Source organism: Trichosurus vulpecula, chromosome 2, assembly GCF_011100635.1.
Source record: "Trichosurus vulpecula isolate mTriVul1 chromosome 2, mTriVul1.pri, whole genome shotgun sequence".
NCBI classification, from domain to species: Eukaryota; Metazoa; Chordata; class Mammalia; order Diprotodontia; family Phalangeridae; genus Trichosurus; species Trichosurus vulpecula.
Window position 1 is genome coordinate 225,687,926 of NC_050574.1, and position 21,972 is coordinate 225,709,897.

Genomic DNA, 21,972 nt, shown 5'->3' on the forward strand with positions numbered 1-21,972 from the left:
ATATACGGAAAGTAAGGCTCAGGAAGGGTTAAGTGACTCCTGCAGGATCACCCCATTAATAAGTGTCTTGATATAGGATTCAAATCCAGGTTTTCCTGACAGAGCCCAGAGCTCTATTCACTACACCAGCCTGAGGCTTTCTTTGAAAATGAAAAAGACTCACAGATAAAGTAAGGCAATTAGGTGGACAAAGAGGTTGTTTTTTTTTTAAACTAATTGTTGGTTCTCTTCATTACTATCATTTAGCAAGCGATAGTGTGTACAATTATGTCTCAGGTGTTTTACAAAACTAAATCTGACTAGTGTACCTTCACATGTACAGATACATGCTCCTTCCAAGACACCAATAGGCCATAAGACACTCATTGAGTCCCTGCTAGGTTCAAAGTACTCATACAATCATGAATATGTTTCACAGCTATGGGTTGTGCTTTACCAGATCCAGAGGAGCATATTGCAATTACATTACTTCTTTAGGCTTTTAAAAATGAAAAGAAATATCAACTTGTGTTGAGCTTCACAATCTGAGGTGGGAAGATGGTTTCAGAGAAAAGAAAATATTTCTAAAAGCACTGAAATCTTAAATCCCTTTCAGCAATAGTATCAAATTCAAATAGAAAGGCATCCTTGCAGGCCTCATATTGATTTAGAAAACCACAAATTAACATTATCTGTCATATTGTATTTTTATTTATTTTGTTAAACATTTCCCAATGATATTTTAATCTGGTTTGGGGCCACCCTGGAGCAGTTTGTGGCCTGCACGTTTGACACTTGTGCCTTAGAGGGAAGTGGGAAGACCTGGATTTATATATTATTTCTGACACTTATCCATGCCAGACTTATTTTCCTTATCTATAAAATGGGGGTAATATACCTCTAGAACCTGCCTCATAGGATTGTTGTGAGCTAGTGCCTGAAAAGCGAGATAATGCATGTAAAATGCTACAAAACTATAAAACACTATATAATAAATCAATTTTCATTAAGGTATCTAATTAATTATTAGTAATAATAATAAAGCATTCATGGGAGAGGCATCCTTTTAGTTTAAGTATGTACCTAAAATTTCAAACTTAGGTAGTTAAATATGTCTTATGGGAAAATTGTTAACCACCCTCCCCAGTCCCTTTACTCTGCATCACCCAATATTGACTTCCTCTTTTTCATTTTTTTTTGTATTCTTCAGATCTGTCCCCTTTTTTAGGTACCATAAAATTCCATTCCTTTCCTATGCCTCTTCTGTTCTGCCACTTTCTAATGGCCAGACACAGGAAAGGCAGTGTGAGATCTCACTGACTTTGGAGTCATATAATCTAGGTTTGAAAATGAGTTTTGTCTCTTAGTTTGTGACTTCAGATGGGTCATGTCACTTCTCTAGGGTTCATTTGGTTTCCTCTTCTGGAAGATGAGGAAGTTGGACCAGATGACCCCAGAGGACCCTTCTAGCTCTGATTCTATGATGCTATGAAACAATGGAACCCAAAGTACTAGGCTTTGAGCTAAAAAAAAAAAAAAACAAAAAACAACCACCCATAATTATAGGCAGTTCCACTATCTTAAATGGAGATTTTCAAGCCCGATGTTTTTGATGGTGGTTTTTCCCCCTATGCTGAGGTAGAAAATAGATGATAAGCCACCTACTATTAAATTTTGGGGGTTTTGCTCCCCTCCACACACAAAAAAATGGCTCAAGGGCTTCAAATTGTTTTATTTAATCATCATGAGATGAGGTCCTCATTGAGTACCCACTCACACAGGGCAGACTCTTTTCTGAAAGAGGGACAAATACTCATATTCAAGCTGATTTCTATCCTTTTATTTTCCACATAAAGTTGTCATTGCTTTAAATCAATTACGAGAGAACTCAACAGTTGACAAATTTCATTTTGAATAAGGGTTATTCCTATGCAACAGAAATTTAAGGAAAACATCGTCATCAATGCTTCTATTTAACCTCATGTCATTTAAAATAAGCCTCTTCCTAACTCTCCACCACCTCTCCCCAACCCCCAATCCCATGAGAAAATAAACCAAATAAATCTGACGACAAAGGTTATGGAAGAAAAGGCAGCAGATTGAGATCCAGGCACAAACCCTTCCTGACCTGCCTGAGGCTGGAGGGGCTACAGAAAGGATCCCACAACATTTGACCTTTGCCCTTTTGATTCCACCCCAGAGGCAAGGTCTACAAAGGAGTGGCCAGATCCTGCCTCCCTTCAGTCCCCTGTTTACTTCCTACTTTGAACTGTTGCCTCCTGGACTGGAGCTATGTCCCACTAGCCACAAAAATGTGAATACAAATGCTCAATCCAGTCATTTTTAAAAAATTTTTAAAGAACAAGAGGTAAAAACAAAGTCCTCCATCACAAGGTCCTTGTACTCCTGCTGGAAAACATGCAGTTAACCACAATTTACTCAACATCTCCCAGCACAACACCGACCACAAAATACATACATTTAAAGTTGTAACTCAAACCAACAAAACCCACAGAATTAGTAGCTGAGACAGACTCAGTCTAATCATACTACTGGAGGGAAGGAGTATAATGAGAAAAAGGTAGAGAGGATGTCTGTCTCTTTCCCATAAACAGGCACAACCATGCAAGGATTAATAATAATAGCTAGCATTTATATAGCACCTACTATGTGCTAAGCACTTTGCAACTATTATTTCCTGTGGTCCTCACCACAACCCTTCACAGTAAGTGCTATCATTATCCCTATTTTACAGATGAGGAAACTGAGGCAAACAGGTTAAGCGATTTGCCCGAGGTCTCACGACTGGTCAGTGTCTGAGGCTGGAATTTGAACTCATGTCTTTCCTGACTTGAGACTCAGCACTCTACCCACTATGCTACCTCATAGATTTAGAGTTGGAAGGGATGTTAGAAGCCATCAAACCCAACTGCCTGATTTTACACAAAGCTAGTGAGCATCTGAGATAGGATTCACACCCAGGTCTTCTGAGTCTGAGTCCAACATTGCATCCACTAAACCAGCTACTTCTGTAACATTGAAGCTCACAGAGTTCCATTTCTACAGTTTTATGCCACCTTCCTTTAAGTAGTAAAACTGTAATATTAATAATCTGAAAGAAAAGGAAAACATGATGGCCACTGAATGGTGTAGTTGGTGTAAGTGAATGAATGAAAAGGCATTTATATGAAAATATATGAAAATGAGTGAAGAGCCCCTATAAACTATGGATACAAATACAAAAAGCAAGGTCACTTCCTGACCTCAAGGAGCTTACAGTCTAGTGGAGGAGACAATACACAAATGAGAGTAGTGGTCAAGGATTCAGGGACAGGCATTGGGCCCAGAAATTTATAGGGATGTAGTAACCCACCCTATCCAGAAACAGTGATCTGATAATGGCTCATGGTCCCAGAACTAGGGAAGTAGGGAGGAAAAGGTAGCTAGCTGCCCTGCATAGCAAAGTGGTTAGTGAGCCTATGAAGAACTGAGATGGTCAGAGAATCAGGAATGAAGCATGGCTGGGAATAATGGTCAAGAGACATTTACCAGGGTAGAACTTTCTCTAAAGCCACCAGAGATCAGAATTAGGATACGTATCATAACTTGTAGAATGAGGGAGTCAGAACAGATCTCCAAGGACTCTTCAAACACCAAGAACTTTACAAATCTGTGACTTGGGTTCTAGAATTGGTTCTGTCATTGACAGTATGGCAAGTATCTATCAAGGGAAAGGATTGGACTAGATTAACTTCTAAGGTCCCTACAAGCTCTAAAAAGGTTTAAAGTTCTAAATCTCCACCTATCTAAGAATGTCCAGATGGGCCATGCTCAAAATCCAGGCATACCTCGGAGATATTGCGAGTTTGGTTCTAGACCACCACGATAAAACGAATATTGCAATAAAGCGAGTCACATGAATTTTTTTGTTTCCCAGTGCCTATGGAAGTTATGCTTATACTATACTGTAGTCTATTAAGTGTGCAATAGTATTATGTCTAAAAAAATTTACATGCCTTAATTAAAAAATACTTTATTGCTAAAAAAAAAAAATGCTAACCATCTTCTGAGCCTTCAGTGAGTTGTAATCTTTTTGCTGGTTGAGGGTCTTGCCTCGATGTTGATGACTGCTGACTGATCCGGGTGGTGGTTGTGACTGATCAGGGTGGTGGTTGTGACTGATCAGGGTGGGATGGCTGTGGCAATTTCTTAAAATAAGACAACCGCGAGATTTGCCACATTGATTGACTCTTCCTTTCACTTGAACACTTAGAGGCAATTGCAAGGTTATTAATTGGCCTAATTTCAATATTGTTTCGTTTCAGGGAATGGGGGGGCCCAAGGAGAGGAAGAGAGACAGGGAAATAGCCAGTCAATGGAGCTGTCAGAACACACACCGCATTCACAGGCTAAGTTCATCCAGTTGGTGACACCCAAAACAATTACAATAGTGACATCAAATATCACTGATCACAGATCACCACAGCAGATACAATAATAATGAAAAAAATGTATACATTGCAAGAATTACCAAATGTAACACAGAGACACAATGTGGGAGCTCTTGCTGTTGGAAAATGGCTTCAATAGATTTGCCTCATGCAGGGTTGCCACAAGCCTTCAATTTGTAAAAAATGCACTATCTGTAAAGCGCAATAAAGCAAAGCACAATAAAATGAGTTATGCCTATAACATATAGTTATGACTATAACTGAGAATCTTTGAAAAAGAAATGAAGTTAAGTTTTAAAAACTAATGTTAAAAATTGTTTTTACATGTAACTGGGAAAAATAAAATATTAAATAAAAGCTAAAAAAATAAAAGTGTATCTACAAAGTAAAACAAAATTTCTATCCCTCAAAAAAAGTGAAATCATGCACATTTCAAAAGAGGACTTCTAGAAAACAGATGTCAATTTGCCTGTAACAAAAGTCAAGTAATATTAAAGAAAAAAATAATTTGCTTTATATTGCATACACATCTCAGAATTCTGCTTTGAAGACTTCAAAAGTACCCCCAAAAAAGAGAAAAGAAAGAAAAAGGCAAATGAATTAGTTCCTGCTAAGATGCCTGAATTTTTGCAGGAAAATTATGTAATTTTCTTTCACTTGTTTTGTTTTCCACAAGTTTCCTAAAATGAGAAATCACATTTAGATTTGTTTTTGGTATCTCTAAAAGTGCCTTTGTTTGTGATTCATTCAGAACTTTTATGTAATAATAAGTACTGCAGCTAGGTGGCGCAGGAGATAGAGCTGGACCTGGAATCTGGAAGACTTGAATACAAATCAGACACTAGCTTCGTAACCCTGGATAAATAATCAACTTTTATTTGCCTTAGTTTCCCCATCTGTAAAATGATGATGATAATAATATTACCTACCTTACAGGGTTATTATAAGGATCAAATGAGATTGTAAAGTGCTTAACACAGTGGCTGACACATAGTAGGTGCTTTATAAATGTTTAAAAGGTCAACTAAGTGGTGCAGTGGAAAGTGGGCCAACCCTGGAATTAGGAAGACCTGAATTCAAGTCTAGTCTCAGACACTTACTAGTTATGTGACCCTGGCCAAGTCACTTAACTTCTATTAGCTTCGGTTTCTTCAACTCTAAAGTGGAGATAATGACAGCATCTACCTCCTAGGGCTGTCCTGAGGATTAAGTGAGGTAATAACTACAAAACAAATAAAATGGTGCCCGATACATAATAAGTGTAATATAACTGTTAGCTATAATTATCACTATCATTATTGTTACATATCTGTTGTGGGCATGTGCCATAGAGTAATACAAAGTAGCATTTGTATAGTACTTTAAGGTTTGTAAAGTGCTCCTTACAAGTATTCTCTCTCTTATTTTTTTTTACCCTCGCAACAACCCTGGTGGATATGTGGCCCATATCACAGGTGAGAAAACTGAGAGTTTAAATTACTTGCCCAGATCGCACAGCTAGAAAATACCTGAGCCTAGATTTGTGCTCAGGTCTTCCTGACTCCAGCTACAGCACTCTATCCCCTGAGTCACCTAGATAGTGCTATATTTACATATATATAAACCATAATTACATTTCCTAAAATTGACAGTAAGAAAGAACTGGTTCAGTTTGTGAGTAATATAAGGATAAATTCATGTTTGAATTATTATAAATTCTAAATTGTCAAAGTTCAGAATCATAAGGTTTTACTGTAAATGCCATATATGTCAAGATTGCTGGCTAATGTTTACAAATTAATGATCTGAAAGTTTCAAAAAGTATATTTTTTAATAGTCCATTCCATTATTCTATCAATTCCATCATTATATTTGATTCTGTATATTTTCTACTTAAAAAGTTAATTTTCTTAAAATAAAAAAAAATCTACGCCTTGCTTGTAGGTACGTACTTTCAAAGAGGTTTGTAGTTCACTCCAGGAAACAGGTTCATCAAATATCATCATATGGAAATACCTCTGACCACAAAAAAGGCTCTAATCAAGCAAACAATAAACCTTGAGAATAGGAACCTATCCAAAAGCAAACGTTTATGTTGGCAAGTATGGGTGCGTGCATGTGAAGCCCACACATGAGCATCTCTCTCTCTCTCTCTCTCTGGCAACGTGGCGAAATGAATAAAACTTTTCCAAGGAAACTTGTTTCGAATCTTCACAATGAAATAAGTGAAAGCTACTGTGAGTGGCTCTCTCTTTTTAAGTAGATGTGTGATATACCACGGCTGAGATCAACTATCATGATCATTTACAGTTTTCTATATGAGGACCTTCCTTTTTTTTTTCCCCAGCTCCGACATGGCTCATGGAACAAAGACTCTCTACTGGGGAAAGAGAGGTCAAGAAGGGCAAGCTGTTCTAATCTCAACCCTGAGTAACTGGCCTTAACTATAAGCTCTGGGCCTGTCTATATTAGAGAGAAGATGCAAGGTGAATGCAAAAATGAGCCAGATGTCTGATTCCAATGGAACAAATCATTAATGCATTAGGATTTATTCAGTATCTTTTGTATTCACAGAGTTGTGTCAGGAGGCTGATTAATTGCAATTCTAGCTTTACGACTGAGTGTGCCCACCACTAAAATCCCACACTGTATATCTTTTGTATGTACAGTTATTTACATGTTATCTCCCACATTAGAATGTGAGCTCCTTGAAGGCGGGGACCATGTCTTTGGCTTTCTTTGCATCCCCAGTGCTTAGCACAATTCATGTGTGTATGTGTGTATGTGTGTGTGTGTGTGTGTGTGTGTAAGAGAATCTGAGTTTTTTTAAAAAAACTTATTTACTTATTTTTAGTTTTCAACATTTTCCATAAAATTTTGAATTCCAAATTTTTTTCCCCATCTGTCCCCTCCCCTCACCCCAAGACAGCATGCAATCTGATACAGGCTCTACATATACAGAGAATTTGAGTTCTTAAAACTATATAGGTTTTAACAAGCTACAAAAGCTCAGAGAACAGACCTAGGAAACTGTGAGCCTGTTTTCCCTAAAACCAGCTTAATTTAGTTCAGAAAGGGCTGTCGACCAAGGAATGAATCTTGGGGCCCAGAAACCCATTAAGACTAAGATGAGGAGAGCTTACAAACTGCAGGGGTAGGAAGAAAAGCCACACCTGTGAAATCATAGGTATTTGAAATTGCTTGTGCCTAACTTTAGTACAAGTCTCTTCTTATTTCATTTTTTTAAGTCTATAAAGAGAATGATTTAGAAAATGTTCATTATTATTAGCTGAGATTAGAGCTGAGCAAAGCAAAAACTCTAACAGTCCTGACAACCAGCCACCGAAAGGTACTAAGAGAAGAAAGTCTTATTCCAACTTTTACAGTCTTATTCCAACTTTTACAGTCTTATTCCAACTTATACAGACATGATAAGAAAAAAAAAAGTTACCTCCCCTGAGATCAGAGTTGGGGCCTTGGATTTTCTCTCCCACACACAAAACCCCCAAGTCCTAGCTCTAAGAAAAGTGTCTTGCTGCAAAAGACCAACTCCCTGAGGAGCCAATCTCCACTGTGCCAAAGCTTAGGTCGTCTCTTCCTGATTAACTTGCATTAGCTACATTTTAAAAACTGTAATTAGGTTATTTGGGAAGAATGGCAGCATTTTTCTCTAACTGTGAAGATGCTGTGCCCTTGATCCTTCGAAGCAGGGTGCTGGCTGTGCCAACAACATCCAGCCCTACAGCTCCAGGGACTTTTAAAACTACACCTTTACCAACTAAATCCCAAGACTAAGAATTCCCAGGGGGATGATTTCAGGAAGAAAAAAATCTCCCCACAAAAAGAATACCTTCCCTGCCATCCAAATCATGCCTGAAAATTTTGCAATTGGAAGTGCATTCCTTTGGCAAATAGTTTTATTCCATGTTAAAGTACAAATCCCGAGAGAGGTACCATATTAAGCCTTGTTCATTTTTTAATAACTCAGTTCTCGGTGAGTTTGATTTGGGAGGGAGCAGTAAGGGTAGAGCATGCATGAGAACATTGGGCATCTGAGAAAGGGAAGGAGAGGGGAGGGTAAAAAGAGAAAGGGTCAGAAAGTAAGAAGAGGGGGAAGACCAATTGTCCCTAACTTTATGCTTATCTAAGTTCCACCCTGACTCTATTCCTTGAGCTATCAATTTTTAATCGGTCAGTCCAACACTACTCAGGACAGTAGGTCTGGTCTTCCAGAAATGAATCACAAATAAAGAAGAGATTTAGAGCATCAAAATAACCCTCAACACTTTCCAAGTTTCATAGGGGATTATCGGCCCAGCCTAGCCAAAGCCCCAATCTCTAAATAAGCTCTCTAAAGAAAAGACACATCCTATAAAGACCAAGGCAACTAATGAGAAAATAAGCTGGCTAGGTTTTAACCACCTCATTCCTGTGGCTCAGTTTCTCATCTCATCTGAATGGCTTAGTCACCTGGACTAGAATCTTTAGAAATTCTACAAATGTAAACAGAACAGTAATTAGCAACACAAAGCAGAAGAATCAATCTTTCCTTCATTCTTTTCTTCCTTTTCTCTTTCTTTCCTTCTTTCTTTTTTCTTCCTTCCTTTCTTTCTTAGCTAGGAAAAAACCCTGCTTGTTGTGAAATGGGCAAGTGAACTTTCTAAAGAAATGAAAACCAAAATGGCAGCAACAGAAGTAATAATGCCCCCAATCCAAATATTTCTCACACTCTTAGTTTCAAATCCTTAAATTCAAATGTAGCTATGGTCTTTACCTGTCCAAGCCCGCCCATCCTATGCAAGTCTTGTCCATGTCATCCCAAAATTTGCCACAAGGGGCCACCCAATGTACTGGAGGCTTTCATTGTTCTCCTGCCATTGAGAATATACCAGTGGAGAATTAGGGCTATCTACCTGTTATCCCTCAGTCTAGCCCCATGATCAATCTATCTTCTTTTTCACTTACTGAGGGTTCTGACATTTTTTGCTCCACCTCTTCTTTGAAGTTCCTCATTTGTTATAGGATGCTACCTGCTCACACTCACCAGCACCTCTCCATTGCCCTCTGTGCGCCACTCATTTTTAATTCCCAGAGATGGTAGTGTATTATTCCATGACCCACAGACAACCATACAACTACTAGCATTTAAAAAAAAAGGCCTTTGTTTCTGGCAGGTATATGAGAGTCATTAAAGGAGTTTTGTAATTTTCATGAAGGCAATCCAGCCCTCCTTCCTCCTGTTTAATTCTGGGCCCAAGTCATTATCTGTTCCATCAGTCATATACAGACTGATAGACAAACTCTATATATTATCCATCTAACTATGCAGTTATTTAATATTGAACTAGCAAGAGAAAACTTGATAAGCAAAAACAAAACCAATATTCTGAAGTTATGAAAATGTTCTCTTATAAATTCAACAACACAAGCCAACGAACATACAAGGTTCTGAAGATAACCAAGAAAAAATCATACTGCCCCAACCTCAATAAGCTTCCATTCTCCAAGGGAGAGATACAAAGACAAAAATAACTACAATACAAGTTGAGGAAGGTTAGATCACTAACAGCTGGGAGAGATTCTGGGAAGGCTTCACAGAGATGGCTGAAAATGAATTGAGCCTTCCCAGGAAGATCCAAGATTCTTCAAGGCATAGAGAGGAGGGAGTGCATTTCAGGCAATGTATAGATGTAAAAAGGCAGTTGAGATGGCATGTCAAGTGTGGGAGGCAGTTAATAGTCAAATTTCTCTGGAAAGTAGAGTTCTTCAAAAAGAACAATATGAAATAAGGTGAGAAAGGTAGGTAGGAGCCAGGGTCCATGACACAAAGAAAGGGGAAGAACCTCTGGTTTAGAGAGAAAGGTAATGATTTCTATTTTACTTAAGTTGAATTTTGTTGGAACATCTAGGGAATGCCCCCTCAGACAGTCATTAATATGAGCCCAGAGCTCAGGACAGATATCAGGACTGAATATATAAATTTGGAAGGGCAGTTCCCCAAAGAGAGGCTCGATGATTCATTCTAGTTCTGAAAGCCTGTGATTCTGAGTATAGAAAGAGAAGGTGCAGGACAGAGCCCGAGAGGACACCCACACTAATGGGACAGAAGATGAATAATGAACATAGGGTCACAGATTTAGAGCTGAATAGGACTTGAAAGGCCATTGAGTCCAGTCTCCCTCATTTTGAAGATGAGAAAACTAAGGCACCAGAGCTTAAGTGACTTTCCCAGGCTTACACGTGGATTAAGTATCTCTGGTGAATTTTGAAGCTAGGTCTTCCTAGCTCCAACCTCCATCCATTGCAGCACATTAACAACTCCAACAAAAGGGATTATGGAGTGGTTAGATGAGAAGGAGAAGTATCATGAAAGAGAAAGAATATGGAGAAAGGATTGGTGAATAGTGGAAAATGATGCAAAGAAAACATGACAGTATCCAATACGGGTAGGGGTAGAAGACCCAAGAAACGAGAATTGTACGTGGGCACATGTTGCAATCTGTGCACACCACTTATCCTCCAGAAAAAGAAGCTGCTTTTGGCAGTGAAGGTGGTTTTCCTTCCTCACAACACACACAGCTGCTTTTTCCATAAGAACATATATTGCTGACAGGTGAGGACTCAGGTATGTGCCATGCTGCCAAATCTAATCAGGGAGAACCAGAAGCAGCCTCTTTCTCTGGCCCTCCAGGGCATCTTCCCTGAATTAAAAACTGCAGAGGTCATCAACCTCGTCACCTTGGGTTCCACAACCAGCTGAGGAGGGTTTATTCTGGCCTGTCAGCCAACTCAACTGGAAGTTATTAGAGTTCTCAGGGACAAAATGGGCTAAACTAGCCTTAAATACACCATAATGTTACCAAATGTGGGGCCAATCCCACAAGCAAAATTAGCTGAGCTGAAAATCTACCTTTGTGATTATGTCTAAGCCCCAGAGTGTGCTCACAAAAAAATGATGAGGACAGAGATTCTGTTCCCTGCCCTGCTCTCTCTAATTTAAATAAATGCCAAAACTGTATCACTGGGTTTGAGATTGGTGTCAATAGCCTCAGTGCAGCTAAAACCAAAAAGGAATTTATTCCCCTAAAAGGAATGAAAATTACACCACAAAGTATTTCTCAGTGCTATTACCTGAAAGGTAATAATAGCCCAATTAATCAGTCACCTCACATTGATTTTAAGTTCTACTCAGTGTAAATATACTACCGCAGGCCAACTAAGTTTCTCTTCTTTCCATTCTGCAATATTTATGGTGATTCAGAACAGGAACGTTAGAAGAAAGGGGGAAAAAAGAGCCCTGTGAGGTTTTGTCAGCAGATTCTAAGAGAAAGAGCTGATAACACTTCCCCCTTGCCACCTCTGTCCACTCAAAGCCAATGAGGCTGCTCAAAATGTCTGATGGCCATTTCACAGGGGGACAGCCCAGAATAAGAAGAAACTGCTTCATCTCACCTGGGATCAGATAAAAGAGCAACTGAACATTTCTTTGTTGGCAAGAAAGACTATGAGAAGTTAGTTTCTTTTCAAATGAGTAAATAGCCCATGATTAACACTTACACAACCTCCAGCAAGGATTTCTGCTAATATTGGAATGGAGCCATCTCTTCGGGTGAATTTGTCTCGAACAAAGTCATTAACCTGATTAAAAAGACAAGAGTAGTAAGAAAAATTCTCCCAACAGTTCCCATATTCTTTGCCTTCTACAGACACGTGACTGTTTTCTTTCTCCAATCAAGGGCGCATCGTATGTCATAATTCAAAATCGGTATGTGGCTATTTATAAATTTACATTTTTTAAAGCTGCTGGTCTCAATAACCCAAATCTCACTTTTTTTCTTAATAAAATTTGAACAAATGATACAAGGCAAAGTGAATTACTCCAAATTTAAAAGAAAGAACACTACTTACAGTCAGTTTAATGGCCTTTTCTGGAGCAACCCCTATAAGTTGTGGCACCAGACCTAGGCAAACAAAGATGATCATCAGGAGTAATCGACTTGTGAAGATTAAACCAGTAAGAATCCATTTTTCAGAAGAGGAAGGTAGTTAGGTAGCACGGGGTCTAGAATGCTGGGCTTGGAGTCAGGAAGACGAGAGTATAAATCCTGCCTCAGACAATTAGCTCTGAGACTCTGGAAGGGTCACCTCATCTCTCTCAGTGCTCATATGTAGAACTGGGATAATAACAGTACCTATCTCACAGAGTCACCATGAGGATCAAATGAGATAAAATATGTAAAAGCCATGGAACCTTAAATGCATGTAAATTCTATTATTTGTCATTATTATTATCATTATCATTATCACTCACATCATCTATCCTGCAAATTCTTTAGCAATTCCCTTAAAACTAACAAAACTAGATCATAATAGAAATTTCCATATGTGTATACAAAGTGACTGCTTGTGTCAAAAATAAATTTTCTCTTTTCATGAGCTTACCAATTATATTTCTATACGTACTGTCTATTCATCCAGCACCTCTCCAAAAATACATAAGGAAAGCATGAAAAATATGGACCTCTCCATACCTAAGACACAGTCAGCATCAATATAAAATAAAATTATACTGATCAGTCTAGATACCTAAACAAATCAAGAAAGGTTCTTTCCTAAACTAAAACCACAGGTTTTGATAAACAGCTGAAAGTTTCTTGTTAAGTAGACCCTTACTGCTATTGGAATTCCCCATTTAGTAGGATAGAAGGGGATGGTTATAACACTAACTCACAAGGTTCTCCTTTATAATAATAAATAGACAACAAAAGGGATGAATTCAAATCATTTAAGAGGAAGCCAAGCATTGTAGGAAAAAAATGCAGCATTCCTTGAATCTCCTACATGTATAAATATACTTATTCACTAATATATGTCAAAGTTAAGTCTTTAATAAAATGACAAGGAATGCTACATTGTTGGGAAGTTGGATTTTCATGTGCTGGTAACAGACTGGAATAGGAAAATCCACAATTTAACACCTGCAGATATTCAAAGGACTCAGCTTTCTAAAAACTGTGGCTTATCCAAATTATTGGCATGGATTTTTAAAGATGCTACCAATAACTGGTCTCTCCCCTTTAAATCACCCTGGAGGTGAAGGAGGGAAGAACAGGAGAACAGTGTGTATTTGCACACTCACTGCTGATCTTAAGCCTACTTTAAAGACACTGCTGAGTGATTTTCCGTGAGCTGGGAGCCAGCAAGTAATCGTGCACACAGGCTACTGTCAGTCAAACTGAATTATCAATGACAAATGCATAATCTTCACATACCTTTAATGGAGCAGACTGATTTAAAAGACGAAATCAGTAGATGGCAGTCTTAACTTCCTAACATTCGTGATTATCAGCACCTATTACTTTTAATCTAACTCTCCCTTACAGCCATGTCAGCATGTGCATTTGTTGTCCAACTTGCCTAAATAAAGGCTCATAGAATTTTAATAAAGTACTGATTTGTGTCATTCTCTTATCTCATTGTTGCTTGTAAAGAATCTTGGGCTAATCTGTCAACAATTTTGTCAATTATCTGACAGAATAATGGGCCAGTTCTATGTAATATATGACAATCTCAACAATCACAGTGTATATGTGTACACGGTTCACACTGTCTTTTTCCTAATACTTCAGTCTCTCATCTAAAAGAGCTGATTTTATCAGCTCACATCCTGAGTAAGATCAGAGATCGCCCCCTTCCCAGACCAAAACCACTTTTATGAACATGACATCTTCCCCAAAGTAGCCACCAGTAAACGTTGCCCACTAGAAAAGTGGTTAATGTATTTAGTACCAAGGTCTCTTTGGTTCAATTCCACAATTATTAAGTGTCTATTATACGTAAGGCAGAGAGGCAAGTATGGTGTAATGGGTAGAATGTAGATCCTGGGATCAGGAAGATCTGGGTTCAAACATTGGAAGAAGCCCCCGAACTGAGCCTTGAAGGAAGCTAATGATTCTAAGTTGGAAGTTAGAAGTATTCTCAATGCTGAAACCAGCCTATGCAAAGTCATGGAAGTGGAAGATGGGAGGCTCAGCTTAGAAAACAGCAAACAGATTAGTCTAGCTGGAACAAAAGAGCATGCAAAGGAGTTTAATGTGAAATAAGTCTGAAAAAGGAAGCTGAACACAGATTATAAAACTCAAAATGCCAAAATGTTTTCATTTTATCCTAGAGGCAATAGGAAGCCACCAAAGATTCTTAAGCAGAAGAAGAACACAGACCTATGCTTTAAGATTACTTTGGCAGTTAAGGAGAATGGACTGGATGGGCAAGATACTTAAATAATGGTGAGCAATTAGGAAGTTATTGAATAGTCCTGGTGAGAGGGGATAAGAGCCTGCACTAGAGTGTGGTAGCTGTGTAAGTGGAAGGAAGGACAGAGATTCAAGAGATGCTGGAGATAGATTAACTGAGATTTGTCAATTGATCGGCTATGGAAGGTGTGGAAGAATGAAGAATTGAGGAGGATTGTGAGGTTACCAACCTGGATAACTCTAAGGAGAGTGGTGACTTGAATAGAAAAAGGGAATGTTGAAGGAAGGGCAGGTTTAAGAGGAAAGAGAATAGATTTTAAATTGGACATGTTGAGTTTAAGATAATTATGGGGCATCCAAGAAGCTTTGTCAATGAAAGAACTGGTGATATGGAGCTAATGTCCAGGTGAGAGATCAGGGCTAGATATATATATTTGACAGACTTCAGCATAGTCTCTTATTCTTATCTGCAATTTTAAAGCTTATCACGGTAGAGGAAGGCAGATATTAAATATGAAAAGGGTAAAGAAGGTAGTGGGAAAGGAAAGAGGACAAGTTATCATTAGGAAAACACCTAAGGGAAATCACACGCGCGCGCACACACACACACACACACACACACACACAGAAACCTATAACATACTGCCACCATTTTCTTGATGGCTAAATACTGGGGACTCACTGTCTATAAAGGTAAACACTTAAAAAGCCCAGGGTTCTGGACCTTATAGGAAGGAGAGTCAGCTTGGCTCTTCTGAGTTAGGAAGGCATGACATATCATCCTATTTCTGAAAGATAGGCTTTTCTCTTAACTTGTAATCATAGCTAACAATGACCATTCTCTTCTTCCAATACAAATTTGTTTGAGCTACATCTTTTATGTAGGCCTCAAGTCTTTGGACTCCAAAACCCAAGGCTCTTTTCACCATGCCAAACTTCAACAAGAACATTTTTTTCTTCACGTGTTTAAGCATAAACCACAAATAAGGCCCAGAGCATCTTTTCTGTGAGAGCAGTTCAACAGGGCACTCAAATAATAAGCTAGGGATTGACTAGAATGTTTCTGCAAACAAACAAGTACTGTAAACCATCTAAATACCCAGGACCTGAGCAGGCAGAGAATGTTTTCAAAGAATCCCAAGTGGCGCCCAAGGGGATTATAAAATTAATCTCCCTCCAGAAGGAAACACAAAATTCTAATGCGAAAACATTTACATGAAAGTCATTCTCACTCCAAAAGAGAAACAAGTTCCTGCAGAGCCAAGGAAAATGAATGCAGGCTGGACTGCTGCTTCTGATGCTGAGAGTGCTGAACTCAGTCAGGACTACAGTCTGGACCTGAGGGAAAGTTTCCCTTGAAAAATAAAATCTCCCAGCTTTGATTCTGTTCACCTGTGGTTTGCTCTGATGCCTCCCCACCGACAGGATCTCATGTTCCAACTTTCCCAATCTTAGAAAGCAGTGGAAAATAAAATAAAATCAAAATGGAGTCCCAGGAGGGAAAAAAAGAAGACACAATACTTGGAGCCAAAGGGGTTGTTTAAACCTCAGATGACAGATTGAATAGAATATATAAATGTCTCCCTTAAGATAGAGAAAAAATATCTCTCCAAAAACACAAAATGGTGGATGGAAACAGGAGACTAATGGATAAATTTAGTTTCAAGGAATTTAACTTCTATGATGCAAAAATGCAATGTATTTTTCCTTTCTCTAATTCTTTAAGAAAATATCTGTTAAAAAAATGCTTTTCTTTATCTCTCACCTGTAGATATATGGGCCTTTTTAAGATTTGTGGTATCCCCCAGACCTACGTTATTACAAATGTATGATTACAAGTTCAAGAGAAATAAATAGCATGAAGAAAAAAAAATGAAGCTTTCATTCCCTGGCTAACGTTGCTAGCAGCCAGGAAGAAAGAGAGAGGTGGAACAAAAAGAAAAAAGCAACTGCAAAATGGGGATAATAACAGCACCTACCTCCTAGAGTTGTTGTGAGGATCAAATGAGATAATATTGATAAAAGTACTTAGCACAGTGTCTGGCACATAGTAGGCACTATATTAATGTTAGCTATTATTATAATTTTTGGCTCTTAACACACACACACACATACACAGAAAGAGACTGAAGGAAAAAGAAACAGGAATAGTCTGCTTAGGTTGAACTAGGCATTCATTGGTTTCCAGGATGTGAAATGCTGCTGCTGCTGTTAGTGATTTTACAATCATTTGACTTGAGTAGCTAAAATTCATTTACTTACCTCTATAGAGTCCAAAGAAGCCTTCATAACGTAAGACTTTCTTAAAACAGTCAAAGCTGTTTTTATACATCAGCTCCCCCACGACAGAGCCAGTCCCACGCTGATTTTGCATACGTGTCTTTACCAGGTCTATGGGATATACTGCAGTGGCTCCCACAGCTACAAATAGAACAATTTTTAGACTTAAGGAACAGCACAACTAAATGGAGAGGAGAAGATGAAAATAAATCCAATCGCCAAAAGACCAGAAAAGTCTCCGCAATATTTGTTCTTGCAGAGAACACGATACTTTCCTCCTGCTAGACGCAGCCGAAGGATGACAGGCTACCTTTGGGATCCATAAATACAAGTTCTATACAAGCTTCTTCAGGGGATAATTGCCAAGAATGCTCTTCGATATTTTAGGTATTTAATTTAAGGGACGGATTATCAATCAGCATCAGATAAGCAACACTAAGTTTCCTGTAACAATAAGACTGCTATTTATAACATTTCACTTTTTCCTTCAATCTTTGCAAGGCACTTAAACACCATATTGATTTTGCCTTTTAAAAATTATTACACATATACTGCTATAATTCTTTAAATTTAATTTACTGAAGCATTTCAGCACAGGCTACACTTAGCTGCAGCCACAGGAAAAAGGGCTAGCAAGTGGAATTCCATATCAAGAAAACAACATCAAAGAAAAAAGAGAAAAGAAAGGTTAAAACCTTGCTCTCTGCATATGCAACAGACTTACATGAGAACAAGGGCATATCTGAGTCCTATCAACTCATCTTACTTTAACTTACAGTATTATATTTTAGATTATTGGGTGGCAGGTGAAAACCATACTCAGAATCATCTGTTTGAAAACAGGGACAGGAAAATCAGTCATCCCTGCAAGTATGTTTTGAGGAGAGAAAAACATATACATACACAAATATTTTAATTATTCTTGCTGCCTCCTCTTAACTAAATTTCCTCAGATTATTTGACCTTCTGTGTGATGAACATTTAATTAAAAAAAAACTAACTCAGAAATCAGCAGAGATGTTCTTTTATTAAATAAACTACAGTCCAAACCAAAGTGGAGAAAGGGGGAAAAACAGTTTTAGAAAGAGAGGTTGTATTTCCTGCAGCTTGTAGGACATGTCTCTCAATCTTTGATATTTCTCTCTTAGTTCTGAGCTCCCATGCTTGGTATGGGCCCCACCTTGTATCATTCATGTGAAAAGGGCACTGTATCTGCGAGCTCCAGGTCATTACCAAGGTTTTGGCCTGAAGACTTTTTGGAGCCAGAAATGCCAGAGCAGTGCTAGGTCAATTCCTCTGATCATCGGTAAAAATAAAGGGCATTTCAGAGAGCCTTCCGCCTTTGCCTGCCGGAACAATGAACTGCACCTTTGGTGATCTGCCCTGCTCTGAGGAGATAATGTTACATTAACCCAGGCTTGAAACAGCACGTCACTCACCTCCAGCAATTGAACCCAAAGTGAATCTGTAAGCAGACTCAGCGATCTGGAGCCAGACAGACCTGCCTAACCCAGGAGATTGCTGTTGGGAAAAGGGGGAGAGAAAAAAAATGTAAAAAATTTAGAAAAGCATGTGAGAAATAAAAGCAGCTATGAGGCAGCTTTTATAAAATCAGAAGAAAAAGGGCCTGTGAGCAAGGTATTTGATAAGTCCTATCCCTTCGCTTCTGAAACAAATACCCCTCCCCATTTTTTTCATGTTGATATAACATTGTACATTTTAAATGTTTATCTTTCAGGTTCTTTCATAATACACCAGTTTGCTTGTGTTGAAAACCAAGTAATTTTGTTATTTTTTAACTTAATTTCTGACTTCTTATATTTTCATTATTTTAAAAACAGTAATGCTTCATTTATCCTAATCTTATAGAAGAAAAAAATCCATATAAATGAAGTTTCCCAATAACTGAAGCTTGGTATTTTAGGAATAAAAATTTTAAAAATATTTTAGGCAATTTAAAATAGAAACCTTTCTTTTAAAAAAAACTATTCTTTTCCCAGTTTCTTGAACAAATTACCCCCAAAAATTGCATTGGGCATCATTTTGACTAGTAACTATACTGGGTTGGCATTATAGTATATAATTGTCTAGGTTCTGTATTTATTGCCTATGTCTCTTGAAAGCCCACTTTCAGTAAGCATTAGAATACAAGAAATTTCATGCTAGATCAGCTACACGTTCTGGAAGATAATAAAAATGAAAAAACTTTTTTGAAAAAGTATAAAATATAAGAAACTGGTCTACTGAGGTATCTTATGCACTGCTAAGCACTATAATGTAGCACATGACTTGGCGCCCCAAGGAACATTTTCTGGGATTCTTAAAAGGTTGGATTTTCCAACATCTGGAAATTCCCTTAATTACCTACTGTGAATTATTTTAAGATACGGCCAGTGTAGGAACTTATTGGGCTTGGCTATACATACTCATTATAAGAGTTTCGCTTTTCTTTTTTTTTTCCTCAATTGTCATAAATGCATGTAAATTTTAAAAATAAAATTAAAATTAAAAAAAAATACCCACTCTAACTTTATACATGATGAATTCAAAAAACCCTTTTTGAATCTAATTTACATTTGTAGCTTGTGCCACCTCATGAACTAACAAGTTTTATAAGTGTATGATCCAATTTAGTATGAAATAAAACTTCCATTTGTCCTAAAACTATTTCATTTTTAGGCGTTTACCCCTAATTTGGCATTCTGGAATTTGGAAAAGAAGTTCATATCTTAACAATATATAATGTATATATATATATATACACACATACAGAGATATATACATATTTTTTTTAATGAACTTCACTGATGCCCCTCCAAATAGATATCATCCTTGTGATAAATACCAAATAAGAAAACCATCTAAGACAATCTGACACTGTAGTCAATATTCTGTCCTGGTAGTTCCCCTCCAACCTTCTGCCATGAAGCAGGAAATACATTTCATGAGATCTCCAGGACCATTATTAGTTTTTTCATTACTCAGTATCCAACTTCCTTTTAATAATAAGTTCATCTCGTTTTCATCATCATCGTCTATGTATATTGCTCCCTGGGCCCTGCTTACTTCATGAGACCTCCATTCTTATAATCTTCCCACATTTCTTTGAATTCCTCATCACATTTCACTGCACAATTCTACTCTATCACATTCAAATATCAGGTTTTATGTTTTTTGGTTTTGTTTGGCCATTCTTCAATCAATGGAAACCTATTTTGTTTTCAGTCTTGCTGCCACAAAGAGTGTTACTATGAGTATTTTGATATATACATTAGTCCTTAGTTCAGTCAACTTTCTTGAGATGCATGCCCAGGAGTAAGAATGTGAACAATTTAGCTATTTTCTTTCATAATTCCAACCTGAGACAAACAATAGCCGAATCACTTAAGAGCCACACCAACAGTGTATCAGCATGCCCATACAGCCTTCCAACATGGACTCTTCCCATCTTTTGTCATCTTTGCCAATTTGCATGGTATGAGGGGAAACTGTAGAGTTGTTTTAATGTACATTTTCCTTAATATTAGTGATTTGGAGCATGCTGCAGCTCTCCTGAAAACTGTTTAAACACATCCTTTAACCAGTTACCTATAGGGGACTGGTGCTTGGCATCAGAAATTGTCAATTTCCTATATAATTGGGATATGAGAAAAAACTGGTGATGTTTGATGCAAAAACTTTCTTCCACACCACTGTTTCTAACTCTGCCTTCATTGATTTGTAATAATAATAATTAATAATAAGGCTGATGGTGATACTTAGCATTTATTTAGCTCTTCCTATATGTCAGGCATTGTGTTAAGCATTGTACAAGTATTACATCATTTGATCCTCATAGCAAGCACGGGAGATAAATGCTATTGCTACCACCTCCATTTTACAGTTGAGGAAACTGAGGCAGACAGGGGTTAAGTGACTTGCCTAGAGTTACACAGTTAGGAAGTCTCTGAGGCTGGATTTGAATTTAGATCTTCCCCAATTGCTGGTCCAGAGCTCTGTGCACTCTGGTGCCACTTAGCTGCCTTTGCAGCACAACATTGCGGATAAAGTTAAGAAGACCTGGAATCAAATCCTGCCTCTGGTAGGTACTAGTTATGTGATCAAATGGTTGTCACTTAAACTCTCTGCATCTCAGTTTTCTCACCTGTAAAATGGGACTAATAATGACAGACCCTACCTCCCCCAACTGCTATGAGGCACTAATGGAACACTATGTGAAAAGAGCTTTGTGGTCTTTAAAGCACTGGATAGATATTGATTGTTACTATTACCTATTTTTATTTTTTAAATATATTTTATTTATTATTGATTACCTGCTATTATTGTGATTATCATCCTCATCATTATTACTGTTGTTATCATTATCAATTTCCTGTTTCAAGTCAGCTGGGACTTAAGAAGTTAGACATATGTGTAAACGAAGAGTCAATAAACAGTAAATAGGCTTGTGGAGTAAAATGTACTTCAATATATCTGTTTCTACAGTTTGGAGACCTTTCTTATTTTTTGATTCTCTCTGAAATGCTTAAGGCTGCCAGGAATGTGATTTCTGGATAAGTGAAGTGTTAATGCAAGAGGGTACAGGTCACATTTATAGTTCAGAAATATATATGGTGGAAGCAATTTTTTTTTTAAATTTTTGGAGGCAATTGGGATTAAGTGACTTGCCCAGGGTCACACAACTAGTAAGTATCTGTGGCCACATTTGAACTCCTGACTCTAGGACCAGTGGCTCTATTCACTGCACCACCTAGCTACCCCCTGGAAGCAGTGTTTAAAATGCTATTGTCACCTGGTCCTCAAAGCACATTTTTTAAAAACCAGACTTCTGATTTCATTGGTATAGGAAGCTTATCAATGAGAAATTATCTCTAAAATGCAGATAACTACCTTCATGACAATTTATAACTTGAAAGAATTGCCTGGGGCCCTAAGAGTTTTAAGTGATGTGTCCAAGGTCACAGAGCCAGTATGTGGTAAAGGCTGGACTTGAATCCAAGTCGTCCTAACTCTGAGGTCAACTCTCTGTG

General features: G+C 37.9%; 1 protein-coding gene across 2 annotated transcripts in view; it reads right to left on the bottom strand.

The window, feature by feature from the left end:
- Window positions 1–21,972, bottom strand: part of SLC25A12 (solute carrier family 25 member 12) — a 121,718-nt gene that overhangs the window by 13,321 nt on the left and 86,425 nt on the right. For both annotated transcript variants that reach the window (XM_036746647.1, XM_036746649.1), the window contains 4 exons: window positions 18,382–18,463; window positions 16,925–17,083; window positions 12,318–12,370; window positions 11,967–12,047 (listed from right to left, as the gene is read on the bottom strand). In XM_036746647.1, coding sequence (XP_036602542.1) covers window positions 11,967–12,047; window positions 12,318–12,370; window positions 16,925–17,083; window positions 18,382–18,463 — 375 coding nt within the window. The remainder of the gene's footprint in view (window positions 1–11,966; window positions 12,048–12,317; window positions 12,371–16,924; window positions 17,084–18,381; window positions 18,464–21,972) is intronic.